This window comes from Numida meleagris, chromosome 25 (assembly GCF_002078875.1).
Source record: "Numida meleagris isolate 19003 breed g44 Domestic line chromosome 25, NumMel1.0, whole genome shotgun sequence".
In the NCBI taxonomy this organism is placed as follows: Eukaryota; Metazoa; Chordata; class Aves; order Galliformes; family Numididae; genus Numida; species Numida meleagris.
Window position 1 is genome coordinate 3,986,677 of NC_034433.1, and position 20,395 is coordinate 4,007,071.

General features: G+C 47.2%; 1 protein-coding gene across 1 annotated transcript in view; it reads right to left on the reverse strand.

Moving 5' to 3' along the window:
- SYT6 (synaptotagmin 6) overlaps positions 1 to 19,528 on the reverse strand; it is a 28,618-nt gene extending 9,090 nt beyond the window's left edge. The window contains exons 1-3 of the mRNA XM_021377343.1: positions 19,117 to 19,528; positions 5,815 to 6,068; positions 3,417 to 3,975 (exon numbers count right to left, since the gene is read on the reverse strand). Of these exons, the coding sequence (XP_021233018.1) occupies positions 3,417 to 3,975; positions 5,815 to 5,984 (729 nt within the window). The 5' untranslated portion in view covers positions 5,985 to 6,068; positions 19,117 to 19,528. The remainder of the gene's footprint in view (positions 1 to 3,416; positions 3,976 to 5,814; positions 6,069 to 19,116) is intronic.

A 20,395-nucleotide genomic window follows, 5' to 3' on the forward strand; every position in this document is an offset into this window, starting at 1 on the left:
CCTTTCTACCATTGGCTTGCTCATGGGAATTCAGGAATAAACATAAATAAATCAAAAATAAAATTATAAACAGGCCTGGTATTATTTAAACAGCTAGACCTTCACCTGCAGTCAGCAGAAAGATTTCCAAATGCCTTCCGGAAATGGATTTTAAAGAAAATCTTGCCTTTTACGTAGAGATCTCACATCTGTAGAGCAAACCACCTACTTATTTTAGGAAACAGAGGATCTGATTCATTCCAATGTTATATAATGGAAAAGGAACTGTTGCTGTTCGTAGTAGGGAGATGGAACTAGAAAGAGAAGTCAAGGCATCAGGTGCTCCGAGCTTCGCTAAGAGGTGGGAGAATAAATCCTGTTGACGGATACGATTTTTGCCAAATTATTTCCTTCTCATTCTCTGGCAAAGCAGAGATTAAATACTTATTCCACTTAGACATGCAGAGTACTCATGAGTGGCACATACAAGTTCTGATTCTTGTCAGAGACTTCACTTCGCTTTCAGTTAAATTGAGCATTTTCTCAAGTATAGAGTGTACAAAAGGAATAGCAGCATCCAAATGTTTTCTGCACAGAGCAGTGTATATACCTGTAAATAGCGAAACAGGAGTTGTCTCTGAAGGTTACAGCTTGCTGTTAAATGAGAGTTTAACACTTATGCACTCAGAGTTCCCACTCTGATCCCTTGCTCACCTTAAAAAATAAATAGCATCCTCAATAGCTTTCTTTTCCATGAGGCAAAGCGATCTGAGTCACAGCTCTGTTGTCTGTGATCAGTAATGGAACATGAGAAAACAGTTACTGAGTTATTATTCCTCTCCCTTTAATGCTTCTTGATGCGTCTACCGGGAACTAAATTTCTTGCTTCACAAAATATGAATAAAGGTACTTTATTAAGGTATCAGGATGATTTTCAGCACACACTAAGGAGCTTCTCCTTGTCCATGAGCTCAGACTGGTCCCGGATGAAGCACAGAATAGAACCACGGAATCATTAAGGTTGGAAAAGACCTAAGACCTAGTCCAGCTCAACCATCAACCAACTAGGACCATCAACCCAACATCACCATGCTCACTAAAGGGTTTGGGGCCAGCCCAAGTCCAGGCAGGGGTGAGGCGATGCGATGCATCTATTCTTCTCTATGTTATTTGGTTTGTGTTGGTTTGGGAGCAGCTAAGGCAGGACACAGGTGCCAGATGAGGTCCACATTATATTGTGAGAGCACCATTTGGGCATCATTTACCTTCTCCTCCACTCCTGGTTCTAAGAGGAATTTGTTCAGGGTATAAAACTGAAACAATTTGTTCTCTGTCCTCACTGTATTAAGTCAAGAGATTTTTCTTTGCAACCATAAATACGGCAGAGTAAAATATATCCACATCATTCTAGAAGATGATAGACACTGGAACACTTCCAAGATGCATATCAACAGGTCTTAGGAAATAATGGAAGCTCTGAATCAATAACCTTTACAGAATTGAGACAGAAATGTTTTACTGATTCACAAACTGCACAATCATTAATTAAATAGCTGAGTGCTAGCTATTTGGATAGTTTATATCATTGCTTAAATGTGCTCCTATCTTCTTACCCACAAGATTGATCTAATATATTATTAGTCACCCGAAGCTTTCCTTGGGTATTATAAAAGCTGTATTTACCTTTCTCATTTTTGATTAAACTGAAATGTCCTTGGGCGTGTTATAGCTGCTTGAGATGTACCAATGTTGGCACATTCCCAAAGAATGGCGCCGAGAGAACGCGGGGACAGAGCCAAAAACAGCACTCGATGTTTCCGTGGGAGACCTGCAAGGCTGCACCATGCTCCTTGGGTGTGATGTTGGCTCTGTTCCTCTTGCACTCAGAGACTTTTCCCTCAGTGACCCTCCTGGTGGTGTCTCTCCATTTGTTTTGGTAGAGTTTTCCCCATGATATTGATTTTCTTGGTCAGATTGGAAAGCTTCTGTTATTTCTTACAGAGCCAACCCAGCAAAACACAGAACACACGTGGGTTAAAAATTCCATACTCTTCTACTGGAGGTGCTTATTCTATGGTTCACATGCCTCTCCTCCAGTGAAACCAAGCGTTTCCCCTTCCCCGTTTCACTCCTGCCCACGGATCTCCTCCCTCAGCTCCTTTAAGGCTTACTCCCTGCACATGGATCACACAGCAAGGAAAGGGAAGCTCCTTGTCACTGCAGCGAGTGCATTTGCCCCCAGAACTCATTCCACAACATGACAGCCAGAGCTGATGGCAACCTGAGCCTTCCCAGGCAGAGCAGATGCCTCCAAGTGGCATCCACACATGTGATGCACCTTGCTCCTCTCCCAGCAACCTCTTTGCCAAGAAAACGAATGTGCCTGGTGCCTGCCAACCTCTTTGCCAGCATTTTTACTTTCACTGTCATTAATAAGTGGCTATTTGTAGACTGAAAGCAAGGAGGGCAAGCACTGTAGGCATGCAGGATGCCCATGCCCAAACCTCACTTGCTGGCCAAAGCAAGATGCTCCAAAGGCAGCATGGTTACAGCAAGCAGCACGCTTCCAGCAAGCCCTGCAGTGCCTGGAAGATGGTGCATGTACCTCGGCATGCTTAGGCAGACACGGCAACAGACTCATGATTCCAGACACAGGGCTGTGGTCTTCCCATGTTCCAGATTCAGAAAAAACAACATGAAAAGATGACTGACTTGGTGTTCAGCTGCAAAGAAGAGCAATCATTTGTTCACCCCCAGGAACAGTCACGTCTTCCTGGGAGGACAGTGGGCAGGCAGATAGCTATTATGTAGAGGTTAATGTCATTGCTTCTGCACTGAGATCAATGTGAGAAGGTGGCTTCTCCTGCCAGCATCAGCCAGAGCCTGCAGCACTGAAAGCAGCTGGAACATTTCCATCCCTGATGTTAGGTTTCCCTTTCAGAGAGAATTCAGCAGAACTGCTGAAAGACTCACAACAACCATGGAAATAGTTTCCAGTAACCCATCGGAATAACACTCTCCTTTTAGTAAAGCCCAGTACAGCCCCTCCAAAGCTATTTCTGGCCGTTTATCACACGCACATGGCAGACATCCAGAACCCAAGACCCTTCACATGATGAACAGATGACAAACAGGGAATTTACCTAACTCCTCCATCTGGTTTTCAGCAAACCTGCTGTCAATGAGGCTCACTACAGGTGAGATAACAGCAAGCCGCTAATGAGGAGATGAAATCCCAGCAAACCAAGACTCTGGTAAAGCTGACAGGCTTCTGCTTAGAGCAGCTTTTTCCAGCCCTGTATGTGACTGCTGTAGGCTCCCAGGGCTAACGGCACCATTGGTGATAAACCCACCTGCTCCCAGTTGCTCAGGACTCCGCTAAGCCAAAGAGGAAGGCCAGCCCACCTGCCCCCAGCACCGCCGGGGCAGACACTCACCGTTGTCGCATACTGAATGTCCTTCCAGATGGAAGTCTCCCTGGAAAGATCTGAGTCCTCAAACAGGTTCTCCAAGATAACTTCTCCTATCATGTCATGCCTGGAGAACCTGTCAAAGTCAAAGACGCTCAGGTGGAGCTTCCTGCTCACCAGCTCCTCGTGGGGCACAGGGAAGTGGAAGGATTCATCAAAGGTGGGGTTCAGGGTCTTCCTGTGGACTCGTGTCTGGAACTTGCGCTTTCTGTCGGGCAGGAGGTAGATCTTCACATAGGGATCTGAGCTGCCACAGAAATCTTTGGCTGGCAAATCAAAAGCCCTGAGAATTCGGACAGTCAGCGTCTCGTTCTCATAGTCGTACTTGAGAGTGAAGTTAATTTTCCCACAGGTTTTTGCTGCTTCTTTTTTGGGGTCCTCAGAGTCAACGGATTTTTGCTTGTAGAGCTCAGGCTTAATGCGGCCGATGCTGGTCGGCTGCTCAGCGACAGCAGGTGGGTCCATGCCATAGTCCATGCTCGATACGTGCATTTGCCGAGGAAGGTGTCTTTTGAAGGAGATGTGCCTGCAGAAGAAAGAGAGGAGAGCTGCATTCTTTTCCAAGGACATTCCTCTCCTTTTTCTCTCCCACACTACTGGAAGTAGGAAAGCAGGGAGAGCACAGCAACGAAGGCAATGTGTGCTTTTGACCTCTGCACAGAAAACACCTACGTTATGAAGAAGGAACACTGAAGGACAACCTCAAAGGTGAAAGGAATCTATCTGGCAGAATGCAAACTTTCATTGCATCTGCAGCAAGCTGCATTTTTTTCACCTACTACACAAGTGACAGCCCACAGTTAAATAGATGAGACCCAACAACTCCTTAACCAGGACACACAAGCCAGTGCGGGGGCTCTTCCTCAGCCTTGGTTCTTATAATTCCCAGACACCAGCACTAGGATTCCCCGGGGAGGGGGGGGAAATAGCAGATCTTTAAAGTAAGAGACATACTGCCAGCTCAGAAAGTCAGGTTTTGGTCTGGGTATTGTTGCTTCCAAACTTCTCCAATGGAGAAATTTTCTCATTGAGAAATGATAGATAATTCTTGACAGACAGAAACGCACAGCCTCATCTGGAAGTTGTCCCTTGCCTTGAGCTCCCCTTCAGCACAAGTAAAATGTTACATAAGCAAAGCTTTATCTAAGCAAAGCATAAACTCTTTTCTGTGGACTCGTGGCATTATTGCAGATTAACCAGAGTGTACAAAAAATGTATGGAGTTATTTAACCACACCAGGAACTTGTACAGTCAGGGCGTTAGCTGTTGGTGATCTGTGGTGCTCAGAGAACTCACTCTTGCTTGGCAGTTTTCTCGTGGGCACACTGGCCAGGGCTGAGAGCCACAGAGCCCAAATGCATGAGGGTGTCCCCCAGTGTCCCTGAGTCTGTCTGCCAGCCTGTAGCTCGTATTGCATGAGAAAGCGGGTTTGACACCTTACAACCAAGTCCTGCTTTGTTTGTCTTGATTCAGACAGAGTTTTTGCTTTCTCCTCTCTTGTGAAGGTATGACAGAAGCAGAATGACCGTGTGCGTGACAATCAGCTGTACAAAATAAAAGAGTGTGCACACGAATTGCAGGTGGCACGGCGTTGGTTTTGACGCCAGCTTCTCGGAGCAGAAGGCTGAGCTCTGCGCCCTGCTCGCTCTGCAGCGCTGCAGCCAATTTTCTGAGCAATGGCTGCTTTCACAATTGTTCTGTCTTACACATCACAGCCACGGCCAAGGCAAGCAGAAGTGCTGGGACGCAGCCAGGGCCCTGCTCTCACTGCTTCCTGCCCTAGTTTCACGGCCGTCTGTGTCGAGCAAGAAGTACCGTATTTCTCAGTGTTCTTGCAGAGGTGTCCCAAGGTTCACCCAGTCTTATTCCAAATTTAACGAGTGTAGTGCTGGAAACTCCACCCCTGGCTGACAGATGCGCATTGATCACCAGCCCTGAACACAGCCAGTCCTAAGCGTTGGCAGCGAGCAATACGTCGATCCTGCTCATCTAATTGTTGCTGCAATGAGCCGCATAAACAAGAGAGAGCAAAAAAAGTCTAATTCTGTCTGACCGTATCCCATCATTGATACTTCAGCCTGCCGCTCGTGTTGTAACAAAATTAAAGTGGCCAAAGCATACTGACAGCTAGACACAATGAGGGCAAGTCATGGTAATAGGAATTGAAGCCTTTAATTTTTTTTTTAAAGAGCCCACGATCAGCCAGCCCTAGCACACTGATGGGTTAACGGCCAGTCTTTAGAACTTTACCCAGCGTGTTGGTCGGTGTGTTTTCCTCGGCCTCCCCAGATCACTGGAACCTTGGGCTCCATTGCACGCTTCCTCACCCATCTGGTTTCACTGGGGTGCAGCACCCCCCACTCACCTGGTGGACGATGCAGGCTCTGTCGTTTGCCTCTGGATCCGTGTGCGTCGCAGGATGTGATCCTTCATGGACATCTGCACCTCTGCAGGGATGTCTGGTGACGTGTGGCTGATTTTCACGGCCGCCTCCAGGAAGCTCATGGTGCTCGTGTCCTGGAGCTTGTCTGCCATGTTCTCCTTATTGCAGTCTGCCTCACTCTGCAAGACGGCCAGGTTAGAAGAAAGGGCCTTGTTCCTCCAGGGAACCCAGCACAGCTTCCAAAAGAGAAACAGAAAAACTGCCACCAGGGCCAGTCCACACACAATAACTATCACTGCAAGGAGGCTGACGGAGAGCTCTACAGGGGGAGAGAAGGCAACAGTGACAGGGAGCGGGAGGAGTGGGAAAGGAGAAAAGAAAAGAAAGATGGTGAGAAAGCCATAAGCAAAGGGAGGAAATGATCCAGCCTGACTTATATCATGCCTAATGGAGAGCTCTCAGCAGGTTCTGCACGCGAGAGCCAAACCCAAGTGAATGTCCCAATACCACTGCCTTCCACTACCTCCAGATAGGTAAAATCATTAAGTTTTATACTATGATGGTGAGCTTGGCTATAAAACACCACCTTGGCTTTCTTTTGTGGTATTGGCATACTACATCTTCAAATCAAGCAGAATTTTGGAACGGAATGAGAGAAAAGCAAGTTCCATTGGCATAATGGCAGAAACTGCTTTTTTGCTTCACAATGCAGGTGTTCAGTCACTGCATTAAACAACATCCTCAGTCTATCTGCCATGATCCTGGAAGCAGACTGCTGTACTATTAACGCTCACTTCTCGCCCAGCTGCGCCCAGAGGGAAAATAAGGAAATAAAAAAAATAATAAAAAATCCCTCAAACTGCTGATGCAGTGAAACCAAATATAGAAGGAGACGGTATAGAAAGTACTACACATGTTTCCTTGTTCTGAATAGCACAGAAGCTGTGTATGTTCTCTGCTTTTCTGAGTCACTTCTACCTCACACTCCATGTATTTCAGCACCTCGGTCTTTCCTAAAGTGAAATAGTTTCCATATCTATGAGTAGAGAATTAGGAAAAAAGAGCATGTATGTAGATGTACCTATACATATACACGTGTATATAAATATGTGCTGTGAAATGATTCACAGCAATTAAAAAAGAGAAGACATTGGCTACTTTAAATTCCTTTCCTAGAGTGTTTTCCTCCCCAGATTCCCACTCGAACCACAATTCCAAGTGTTTGAAATACACAAACATATCAGCCCCTGGAGATGAAGACAAGTTTTGTACTGAAATCATGTCTGCTGTGTCAGGAGTGTAGAAGATCCCATCACAGATTGGTTTGAGTTCAAGGAAAATTACTTGCTTGCCTGCAGTGCCCAGCAATGCTGTACTCCTAATTTAGGTAAGTGTGAGTCAGGACAGATAGGAAAGAAAAAAAAAAGGACTTAAGGCAAACATCCAACCTCTCCCTTCCATGAGCTCTAAGAAATGCTTGAAAAAAAACCTGCATTTAAAAGCAACTCTCTCAAAATCAATCCTTACTGGGCAGCTTATAGCTCTCAGCACAGAATCTGGGAGACCACATCTGTGCATCACTGTATCTACAGTAACAGTCCTTCCTGACATCTGCTTTACCTTGACCAGAAGTCATGAGAAGACTCATGTCAAATGCAAATTCACAAAGAGCTTAAGGTAAAGCTTCTGAGTGCCCCGGGCTCTGTGCCTTGAAAGGAAGGGATGGAAGCTGCCAGCAGGTACAGATGGGAAGGATAAATGCTGTCCAGAAGTTCTGCAAGCAGCTTTCCCTTTCCTCAACAGCCTCCTGTGCAGCTCAGATTGCACCATTTGTATTCTGCTGTAGTTCCAGGATAGAAATACATACCTGAATAAATAGGTCCTGTCTTACTCAATAATAAATAGGATTGTACAAGTCAGCAGTGGAGCTTCTGTAGAGGTTTGGCTAAATGAGTTCTCAGCACAGCAATGAGCACAAAGGTACCACGTTCCTATACTTAGGGATGAGTCCTGGAAGTGTGCCCAGGTTGCTCAGTGTCACAGTGAAACAGCCAAGACGAAAACTTAAGAATCCAGACTATTTGCAAAGACTTCTGCCCTTCCTGTTCTGACTTTTTCCCCCTGCAAACACTTTTTAGAAATTCAGTCATCTTTTCCAGCACCATTCCTTCCAATCCCTGTAAGCTGCCCACGGCCAAAGCCTGGACAGAATCACAGAGCGTCCCAAGTGGGAAGGGAATCCCAGGGCTCAGCGTCAAAGTCTCCCTTGGTGAATACTCCAACAGCCCCATAAAAGAATTTGTACAAAACTCCAGCAGCCCAGCAGGAATGTCTTCAGGATCAAGCTGCTTCGCAGATTTAACTTCAGCAACTGCTTTGTCAGCAAGCAGCAACTGATATCATAAGCCCTCGCTTGGGTATTCATCCTTTGCAGCTATTTAAGCGTACTGTGCAAGCTGTTACAAAGGAAATAGTCAGAATGCAGAATCTATCACAGCTGGAAGTTATGTGACAGAAGAGTTCATCTCAAGACACTTCTCCCCATTCCAAGAAGTTACGCAGCGCCCGCCATTCTGCCAACACACCGAGCCTGGACACGAAAACTTCCCAAAGAATCCGTTAACCCAAAAAACCTGTCTCCAGTTTGAGAAAGATCGTAGTCCACGTCACCTCCTGCTGATCTGCTATTCATAATGTGTTTGACAGGATTCACGGATATCTTTATGCATGACCTCCCACTCCTGCCTCTGACAGCTCACATAAAACACAAGTGGAAGGGATTGAGATTTTACAGACATTTTTTAAGCAACTGCCCGTGAGGAATATTGGTTTATCTGAAGATGACATTAAATTCCCCAAGACTTTTTCCCGAGCTCTTAGACTTACATCTCAGTCGGACAGAGCTGACCTTAATTGATTTAATGAGCTTTCTCTTGCGGATCTGAAAATATCAATTACTTTAATAAATACCTGGTATTCAAAATATTATGCCTTAAATGTCCTCTAACTTACAACAAGCTTCACCAAAAGCTTTTCCACACCAGGATAACCCAGAAAAGGCTCCTCTCAGCCAGGAATGAGCTTTCCTTTAACTGCGCCGCAGATTCCCCATCAGAGCAGTTCAATGCCGAGTTTAACAACATGATTAGAAGAGGCTGCTACCAAAGAGCATACCTCATTTGTGTTAAATGGCATTAAGTATACAGAGAAATAGAGTTTTCTGAAACAGAAAGCCATTTGCTGGCAGGACTTACACAAGTGTATCCACAGGAAGGCCCACACTAGCCATTATCTTTGCTCTGCTTTCCTTTAGCAACCAGGGGAAATGGTTTCTGTTACAGGAGAACGTTAGCAGTACCTGGGTGGCCAATGCTAAACCATCATTTATCACCACTTACTCAATGGGAGGTACCATTAAACACGAAAACTGAGTCAACCGAGGCTCCAGTCTCCCACACCTGCAGCCTAGCATAGGAAAATAATGAACCAAAGTCTTTAGAGACAGCACAAACCAGCTCAGGCCAACATGCTGCAAAAACAACAACGAACTTTTGCTTTCGTGTATCTTGATGCAGAGTCTTCGAACAAAGTCCTTAGGATGACTCCAAACTACAAGACTTTGGAGAAGGTCACCACTTTCTTCCGCGATCCTCGTGCCTTGCAAAGGATGAGACAGCCCAGGGCAGAATGAAAGGACAGCACAGTAATTTAAAACTTTGAAGCTAAAAGCAAATTTAAGAAAGGGAGATCCTTTCTTAGTTATTCAAGCCCCTTCCCTTGACACTGGTATTCTTGCACTCTGAAGGCATCTCATTAGCAAAAGCACCCCTTTTGTTTCATCTTGGATGGAACTAATTAAGAGAATATCATGGAACCACGATTCAACTTCATAGCTCAGATGACTTCATAGTACCCCAACTGAGTTACCAAAGGGGATAATTAGCAATGTCCAAACAGAAAATGATTAATAATTTGAAAAAGCTGTGATAAAAACAGCCCATTAACTGCAAGACAATATGTGCCTTATTATGGCAACGCTGACTGTTGTTACTCTGAAGTAGTTGCGCTGTTATTAAAGAGATGCACAGATAACTCTGCGTATAATATGAAGAGTTATATTTAATATCTTAGAGGATGCAATTTAGCTTTTCTTCCACCCACTCGCCATCAAGAAGACAAAACATGTGGGACGGCTCTCAGCATGCCAACTCTCGTTAGTCATTCCAGCAGCTGCTGGGCTTGAACAAAGTTTGAGCACCACAAGTGAAAGTTTAAGGGGCAAACGGGCATCTTTCCTTGCATGCTTCTGACTGGTAAGTTTCCCTGTGGCTAAAGGAAAACCATAGAGGCAGGGAGAGCTCTTGCTGGTTTATTTCAGCTCATCTCCCAGCAGTTCACTTCTTGCCACAGCAGATGCTGCCTGGAAGAGCAGTCACAGGAACACAGCAAAGATGGGAGGTGAGGGTGATGGTGTTGTGCCTTAACCTTGCTATCTGCACATCTGGTTTTCCAAAATCATGTTTTGGCCATTGCTTGCACCATGTCAGAAGGTATTTCCAGCCTTCTCTGTCCATTTTTGCCACATTTTTCTATTGCAACAGGACTTGTGGGAACGAGAATATCTCAGCCTATTTCTATATAGCTTTGTAGAAACCATGCATTCAAATGTTGGATTAGCATGAGAGTTATTGCTGGAAGAGAAGGCAAGGAACTCTGAGGCTACAACAGATCACATGAGGCACTCACCAATTGCTAATCTAATTTACATGTCATTGAGAAGGCATGAGCAATGTAAACCCGATGGGCTGAGGCTTGGAAATTGGACATGAGAAACTGTGGTGAATCTCAGCCACCTGGCCTGGGGAGCTGGAGAGGAGCACATGACAGCAGCAGGGGAAAAGAAAGAGGTTTCCATTCAATCCTGGCTATGGACATGTTTATTCAGCAGCGCTGTTCAGCTTTGAAGCTTTACAGAGCTCCAGAGGAAGAGGGCATGGATGGAACAGAAACCAAACGCCAGGGCAGCACAGCTACACAGCATCCAGGAGCAACACAGCTAGAGACAAAATAAGAACTGCAACAGAGCAGAGGAACAGCCCCTCTGGGACTAGCGCTCAGAACAAAACACAGAAGGCACCAAGGAGCAAAGCAGCAAGTGGAGCACTTTGCAACAGGAATTTTGAGATGGAAACAGGCTGTCTTACAAATCGTAAAATGCTGAGTTTGGTGAGAGAAGTGAGCCGCAGTGCAGTGCCGCTCTCAGTCAGCTCCTTCTTCCCTCCTCACGCGTGCCACAGGCGAGGGAACGTAGACAGAACAAATAATACAGAGCAGACCATTCCTGGTGCCCACCAGGTCCAGCTCCTGCAGCAGCAAGCAGCTCTTTAACAGAGCCCGCAGCTGAGTGTGCACTGGGGTCTGCAGAGAGCATCAGCGAGAGGTAATCATTGCAAGCCTGTCACCAGCTGCCTCTGTTGGTTGGGAGCATGCCCAGCATGCCATTGCTCTGACTGATGTGTTCACTGTCACATCTGCAGGTCCACTCGCTGCCATTTGAGTGTCATCTGAAACTCAGCAACACCTCTTCTTGGTTTATTGGCTGTATTCCCTAGGCAGCTATGAGCTCTGGGATAACGTCCTGAAATATTCTCAAGCCAGAGAAGTCATTAACAGCTGTCACTTCAAAGTGTAACTGCTGCCAATTTGCTTTTCACAGGTAGCCAACAGCAGAGATGTGCTGTGAAGCGCTGCAGCAGGGGCTCCAGCTTAAACAGCATCACAGAGAACAACAGTGCAGTGGTTGGGGATGGGAAAAGATCCCAGTGAATTCTCAGCTTTTCAGGGGCTGGCTCAGAGAACAATTACGGATGAGCAGAGCTTCTGTCATCCTTCAGATGTTATCTAACACTCAACATAGAACCCATCAGGCAGCAGCACCCTGTGAGCACCAGGCCACTGGAGGCATCCCCTGCATGGGTTACCGGCTTGCTTTGCAGACCCTCCAAACTGTTTCTATCCTGGGAGCAATCCGAGCAATAGGAACACGTGTAAGCTGTCACCTCCTGCTCTATCTGCACCTTCTGGCGCTCTGCTCGGACTAAGAGGAGCTTGGCTGCTTGTCAGGTTTCTTTAGAGAGAGGCAGGCAGCACTGCCCAGCCTGAGGGCATCCAGCATCCTTAGAGCATGTAAGAGAGGAATATGAAGGAACACAGAAATACTCAGTACTGTGACCAGTCCAGAAAGAAACACGTCAGCGTGCTCTTATCTCTAGATAATAAAGATTCACTGATTATCATTCTTGACTGCCTACTGCAGCACAGTGCTATAAAATACCCATGGCTCTGGAATACCAGCTCCTCTGGAATGCTCCCTTCGAATCTCTGCAGACCTCACTCTCCTCCTGCAAGCAGCAAAGCGGAGGTTTGTTCTATTCATGCTCTTCCTCCCTTCTGGGACACTGGGTACCTCTATCAGCTTCCAGCAGCTTCCTCCTGCACCCAGGGGCTCTGCAGGAACCCAGCCAGAGCCTGCCCACCTTACCTGCACATCACTGCTGCCTAATGGGAACGGGAGGGCGAGGACGGAAGGCTCTCACTGCCTGCGCTGAAGTTTCAGTCAGATAGAGAAAACTTCTTAAAAATTAATTTGCGACTACCACAGGGTTCCTGCCACACCAGAGCTTATTGGGATGCAAACTATCGGCTTCAAAGGCAAGGATGAATCAGAAGCTATTTTGAGAGTAATTATATAAGATTACAAAATTCAAAACATTTCATTCTTGCATGTTCAGTGTGGAGACAACCTGCTTCATAAGGAGACCTTGGGGGGAGCCTGTGTTCAAAGCAATTGTGATCTACGGTCCAAGCACTGACCAATTCCAGCCCAGACAAAACTTCCTTCGTTAAGCAGTGCTGGGGTTTTGTTCAGTACTACTGCAGTTCTTTAAGAGATGCAGTTCTATAGCTGGAAGAACAGCTACAGCTGTGAGATGTGGACAGCTTGATGAGGACCCAACACATCAGCATTCTCTGCTTACTTACATGAGATCCAGGTTTTCCCTCCAGACTGCACCAAAGGCACGCTTTGTTCTGAAACTTTCATTGGCACTCGCAACAAGAAGGGGAATTTGAGCTGCCAGCAATGTTGCACTTCGATAATCACAAGTGACCAAAAAAATAAAAGGAAGATTTCTTCCAAACTGAAGGAAATGTCCCCCAGTGATTTCAGTTGCTTGGTGTCTTAATCAGCTGCTCTCTAGAGTATTATAAATGAGATAGTAACAGTTGTCATTGCTTTATGCCTAACTGATGACAATCTAATGAACTATTTATAAGCCATGCTGCATGCAATTACAGTCCATAGCTGTGTGCTAATCCCATGGCAGTTATCGCAGTGTGCCGTAGCAACATCTGTGAATGAGACTGCAGCGCTGAATGCACACATGTGCTCCCCTTGGCAGAGGTGACGTGGCCAACCCTGGATGTGGTCTCCTACCTGACATGCCCCCAGGTTCAGAACTGAGCAAATGCTCACAGACATCTCCGAGATCAAGTACTGCGGGTGGAAGGAACCCATTTAAGGCGGCACTCGCAGCGCCGACCGAGCACTGTGCTGTCACAGGAGTGCATGTATTTCTTTGCAGCGGTCACAAACACGCACAGAAAATCAGTGATACATCACCAGAGACACCAGTGTGCTAGGATGCCTGGCAATTATTATCAAAAGGAATCAAATATTCGGGCACTGGATGTCCTAATGATGTTTCTGAAAGGGTTTGTATGTGCCGAGCTGCTGGCATCCCTCTTTTAGTCTTTGCTGCACGTTTTTCTGTGCTGTCAAACAGGAACCTGCTACAGTATAACAAACTGCACGGTGGCCTTAATTAGTGGCTGCAGTTTCACTAAGCACCCTGCAGATAAGTTTCTTTTCTCCATAGAGAATTCAGTGCAGTCACTCGAGATATCCCCTCGCTGTCTCTCTAGGATGCCATTTTGCACTGTACAAGTATAATTAATGACAATGCACAGCAGAGACACATCACATCTCTCTCAAACAACTGCTATGGTGAGGGACTGCTGCGTGTGCGAGTCGGCCGGAGTGAAGCTGTAAGGGTTGCAACAGACAAGCTTTCTATAACATAGAGACAGGAAGAAAATCATGCATTATTGCACCTGAAGAAGAAATAACAAGGAGCAAAGCTAGCTAAAGCTGTCTAACCAGCATCAGCTGAATTCTCACTTGTCCTAAGGAAGATGAGCGTACCGAAAAACGTGCACAGAAAGAAGAGGAAACAGGTAAGAACAACAAGGATAGCGGAAGCTACAGGTAAATAAAATAGGTATCAGAGCTGAGATTCAGGGATGGTGCTGGTTTTCGTCTCCGAGCAATGGATGTGCACACATGAAACTGTGTGAACACAAGATGTGCAGCAGGCCGTACCCACTGTGCTGGTACGATCCCAAGCAAGCACAGCTGTCCAGCAACAAACACCTGCAAACACAAAAACAGCTTCTCGGGATCCTCCTGCAAAGCAGTGGAGACAGGGTGAGGAGATGCCCTGATTTGAACCAGCTGGAAGCACATGCTTGGTCTCCCTGAAGCATAGGGAGAACACTGAAAAACATTTCAAAGGGAAAGACAGAAACCTCCAAAGCAAAAGTCTGTTAAGGAAAAGAGGCTCTATATTATGAAAAAAAAAAGGAAAAAATAAAGTAACTTCAGAAATGTGGACTTACCAAGGAGGCAGCTGGTGTTCAGCTCGCTCCGCCGTCGCTGCCCTCAGCCTGCTCACACACTCAATTAACACCAGCAGCAATCTGGCTGCCTGTTTCTATGGAGTTTCAGATTCCGATCCCTGACTATGCATGAGGCTACTGCAGCAGCGCAGGAACAGCTCTGAGGTCCGCAAAAAAACTACAAACACGCTCAGGCTCCCTGACAGCTTCAGGAACGAACCAACCAGCAGCACTGAAGCAGATTCAAGCCTTGCAGCTCTGCAGAGAGTTACTTAGAAAGCTCCCAAGCACACAGCGCACAGCTCTGTAGTGCGTTTTGTTCACCAGGACCATTACGGTGTGCACAGACAGAGCCAGCTGTGTCACAGAGCCACACACCTAATACACAAGCATATTCATAGACAAACTATATAATCAGTTTCCCCTGGATTTATGCTGCTGGTTTTTGTTTATTACTTATTGTAATACAGTTTTTTAAACCTTCCTCTAGCTGCAAGGTTTGAACACGACACCTTCAGGATCAGAGCACAGACCTGTTCAGCTTGAGCTAAAGAGCAAATCTGCTGCATGCAGCTCTTGCTGGCTCTTTACCTGCTGGTGGAGCAGGCACTCACAGAGGAAGGCAAAAATCCATTTTGCAAGTGCATTGCTCTGTGCTAAGAAAGATCTTTGCCCGAAGGTGCTGCTCCTCACATGCTTGGCCTCCGGAGACGTAAGCTTGGATGATTAGTATTAGTTTTGCCTGGGTGGCTTCAAACATGTTCACTGTTATACCACCATATTTACTTAAAATACACTTGAACAGTGATTCAGAGACGTATGTTATTACAGCCAAGAAGTAAATGCAGGAATTGCCCTTACTTCACAGCTAGTGGCTCAAGGCATCCCACATCAGCGAATGGTCATGCCATCAATTTTCCATTAGTCAAGCTGTCCTATCAAGGGATTTTTTTCCCCAAGAAACGTACTTCAGAAGCAATTTCTTCTGTATAAAAATCTTTGTTCCCCATCAGCATTTCTGCAACGAACAGCCCCATCCTGCACAAAAATTCAGCCCCTTTTCCTCCCGCAGCAGGAACACTTATGCCCATGTGGGTTTCACATTTAACAGTATTTGCAGAGCGCCAGGAGCGTGTTCAGTGCTGCACAAGAACTGCCTGTGTCATGGAATTCAAAAAGAGCAGTTCACACAAAGGGCAGAGTCCTAAATGTGCACCGAGTTGTGGAAGGGTTAGAGCTCAGAACAGCTGAAAAACTGCACCAGGAAGCAGGCACCCTAGGGCTCCTGCTTTCCCATTTCCCCAGCTGTTCTTCTCCTTCCTCTCACTTCAGGTCTGTGACACCCTGCATTTGCAAAGCACAGGGGCATTGTGCTGAGGGCAGTCAGTGCCCAAGGAACAGGCTGGGGAGGACGCTCGTGCTGTGTGAGGTCAGCGGGGTCTGCTGCTCACAGCCTCAGGGGTAAAGGCTGCAACACATCTGCACGTTACCTCCACAAATGCTCCCGGAGAGCTCAGCAAACTCAGAGCACCTGCTGCAGCTTCAGGGCACAGCAGTGATATATCTGTTTGCTTAAGGTACCTCACTGCAGTGGTAAACGTTGGCTCTGTATCGCAGAGATCTTGGCTGCCTGTAGCTCGTGGCTGTATGCTGTCTGCATGCAGCATCACTGCACAGCAACTGAGAATGGAGGGGAAGAGCTGTCAGATGCAGTGAGCTGCGGGGGGGTGAGATGGGCACAACAAAGGACACTGCTTTGCCCAGCCTCAGGGCCCACAGCCAGGAGAGCAGTGCTATTCCTGGCACTGCTGCTGGCTAAGCTGCAGGCAAACCTGCGCGCTGCTGACACATCACTGCAACACCTTCCTCACCTGAGAGCATTATTTCTCAGACACACGGGGTTATTACCCAGCAGCAGCACGCAATGCTCCTTCATTGGTACACAGTACTGGATGGTGTACTGGAGAAATGCTGCAGCTACATTTCTCTTATTGACTAAGTAGGGGAACAGGCTATTATATAACCCAAACTACAGAGAGTCGGGAAGCATCTACTCAATACGTAGAAGCACTTCTCACATCCAATTCAAAGTGCTTTCAAACAGAAGAATCAGTGCCCAAAACCAGAGTTGCACAGTCCTATTTATTTTCACATAAACTGCCCCAGTATTTTTATATTCACAGCTCTTTTCCACAGTCAGATGCATTTCAAGAAGGTTAGTGGTACCTGGCTCATTTCCTGGCAGAAATGTACCCCCAGAATGTACTGGGGTGCTTCCATTCATCAGCAACAGGAGCTGCATGGGAAGCCCTGACAACCCAACCTGATTCACCCAACAGATCTATCCAGGAGGTAGAAAGCTGACAGAGAAGTCCTTGAATTCATGTGATGGTGACAAAGGGGCAAGATTACACCAGCAAACACTGCATCCAGTGTAGCACAGCTGTGCTGCCCACCGCAGCATCCAGAGCTGCGCTGCTCCTCCTCTGACCTTCCTGCTGGTGCTGGTTCTCAAAGTCTTATGCTCACCTCTGCACAGCTTTGGTTTTTATCTGCAGGTTATGATATTCAGAAGCTCACCAGAGCTAAACTTAGGATTTCTGGTAACCAGGAGCAAACTTGCTTCACACAAACCTTCAGTGGCATGTATGCAATGGAAAGCGCAGCAATGACAGCAGAGCAGCAATGTCCCAGGCTGCAGCAAGTGAGAATGTGCTCAATTACAACAGCCACAGGCACGTAAATAAAGGAAAGGAGCTGCTTACCTTTGGAAAGCCTCAGGTATGCAGGGATCTCTGCTGCCAACCCTTAAATGAGGTCTGGGAAGGGGTGGATCCTGGCCCCAGCCCTTCTGGTCACTCAGGTGCATTGCATTGCACGCACCTGAGCTCTCCTGGGCTGGCCCTGCCTTCCCACCAGGTGTTCAATCACTGCTTCAAGCTGTGACTTAGCATCTCTGCTACAGGTGGAAAAAGGACAAGGCACAAATGCAGGTAATGAGATAAACATCCAGACTGTAATGGGAAAGGTGATCTCACCAGCATGCTCAATGCATCAGTTAATGCGTCCTGCAAACAGATTTGCTTCCACTGCTGGTGCAGCTCTACAGCTCTGTGAAATGCAGTACCTGTAGGGCCCAGCCGGCATCCTCCTTGCTGCCCGAGCTTAAAATGGGCTCGGGCACACTGAGCAGAGACAGCAGTAACCACTGTCAGGGTACCCAGAGCGGTCAGCCCAGCATGGCCTGCATGGGGCAGTAGGGCAGAGGCTGAAACATTTGAAGCTTTTAAAGGAGGATGTTGGTGTGACCTGAAAATGTGCCAATGAGGTCCTTGATGGGCTGTGTAAACATCTGCAGGGCCTTACCTGCCATCTCCATGGGCATAACAAGAACAGAAGTGGTATTCTTGCTGCACAGTCAAGAAAACATTAATTTTGGTACCATGGTTAAAAAAAAAAAAAAAAAGGAAACTATGTAGAAAGTTATAAAGTTATTTGCAATGGAGATGTGGATGCTGCATATAAGGACGGTGCCAGCAGAGGTGAGAGCCCTTCAGAAGGTGACAAGCCGCATGTGAAATGGAGGCATTAGGTAGGGGACACTGCCCAGCAAACAGAGGGAGCCCCAGGGTGAGCAGAGATGAGCTGCTGCAGCCTCATCCCGGCACAGGAACAGTTGGGAGATGGCACAGTGAGCCCTGGGCACCCCAAGGGGTGACCGTGATGCCCAGCTCTGCATGGGTCTCCAGGTGGGGACACAAAAGGTTTCCAAGCACTTGGAATCAGGCTGTGAAGTCGGGCTGGGCTGATGAACCATCGTGCACTGAAACCTTAAAATACGCGTTAGCTGCTTTAAAAACAAGGCACTCTACACCGGCAGCATAGCACGCAAACAGCTCAGGGCGTGCTATCCACAATGCTAAAAAGCATTATTTCATCTGCTTGGGTTTTGCTCCTCTGTGTGAGCCTGTGATATACGTTCCCTCTGCAAATGTCTTTGGAAGATGCAGGCAAGAGCTGCTCTCCGGAAGCTGTGAGCAGAAGTGTACAGAAAATTCACCGTGTTCCCACGCAGAAGTGCCCCTTTGCCTTTAGAGCCGTACACTAGCAGCTCCTGGCCCACTGCTGGAACACCCACACGTCACCCTGCCTGGGAGCAAAAACCCACGCAAACCTCTCCTTTCCTCGAGCTGAGGTAGCAATAAGCATCTCTGTTTCTTAAATAGGCTTTTTATTGCTTTTTGCTTCGTACAGGACAGGAGTTGAGGTTTTTAACCAAATGAGGAACTTTCACAGAACCTTAACATCACCAACCACCTCTTCACCTCAGTGCAGCTCTCCCCGTTGGGTTACACTGGCTCACACTGACAGATTAAATCATCAGCACTTGTGCCAGCTGTGGAACACATAAAGGAAAATAACGACACATCTGTGCCGAGACGCTTCTCCCCTAACTCCAACACCGCGCTCCCAATTGTTCCCCCTGTGCAGGCGCTCCCCTCCTTTGGATGTTTGCAGTCCTGAGTTCGCAGGACCAGAGAACTGTACCTGGCTCGGAGATGCTCAGGCTCTGGTCTGAAGGCAGAAGGAATTCCCTGCACGTGTCCAGATCCAGGGCAGGAAGGCTTTTCTTCCGGCACAGCTTGGTGATGATGCGAACCGCCTTCTGACAGCGGCTGTCATCCTCGGTGCCGCTCATCTCCCACACCGCATCCTCCGCTGCCCCCCTTCCGTCTCAGAAAGTCCAGCTAGGAGCACGGGCTGGGCTTCTTTTTGGCAGCGCTGGTCCCACCCTTTGGCATGGCCGCACCGTGGGGGTCCCGCGTGCCCCCAGTGCCCGGAGCTGCGGGTTGGGCTGCAGAGCCCTGTGCTGGCTGCGGCCCCGCCGTGCTCCTGGCGCTCAGATTGCTTCTGAGATCAGAGATCTGTTTACTGCCAAAGAGTGTTCCAGACAAAGAACCTCCTACTAAATTCAGTTTCGTGCCCTCCATACTACGCTTTTAAAGCTGCAGCCCAGATAATTCCTTTTAACCCTTCTGTTGCTCTTTCTCTTGGTTCTCCGGGCACTGAGTTTCAGATCCCGCTCCCAGAGCAATCTTACAAAGAAAGTGAAGGCTGAAATCTCCTGACTGAGGACAGCAGAGAAACACTGCACAAACTGCTGCAGCTGCTCAAGGCAGTGTGGAACAAGCAGCAGGTTTTGTTTGCACTGGTCCCACCGCAGCTGGATGGAGGTGGTCATAGAGATTGAGAACGTTATTGTATTTCCTAATCAGATTAAAAAAAAAGAAATCTGTAGCATTTTTTATCTCTGTTGCAATTTATCAGGCAAGTCACGGTGTGCAATAGAACCATGCTTTTCAATTCAAGAACATATTTGGCATGAAAAAAGAAGCAATCCTGTAACAGGCACTTACAGTTCTGCTCAGCAGAATGATTCCTTGCAGCCCCGGAGCAGAGAAGCAGCACGCAGATAATCAGCAAACTGGAGAGCGAGCGCTGCAGCTGCACGGGTCCCTCAGCCCCACATTACAGCAGCGCACTGAGATTAATGCCATTGAGTTTATTTTGTCTGGTAATTACTTGCTGAAGTACCATGAGCTCTCGCATCACACAAGTCCCAGGAGAGATAACACAGGCACTGTGCACCCAGGAGCATCAGCCCCACAGGCCCAAGCAAGGCAGCGCAGCCCCCAGAAGCTCAGGCCTGAAATCCCAGCCTGGTGATTTGAAGAAGTAAACACACCGTGTATTTTAGTAGCATATTTTCAGAAATACAGCTGTTGAATTGTTGTATTATGTGATTAGTTCCTGCTTGCAAAACTGT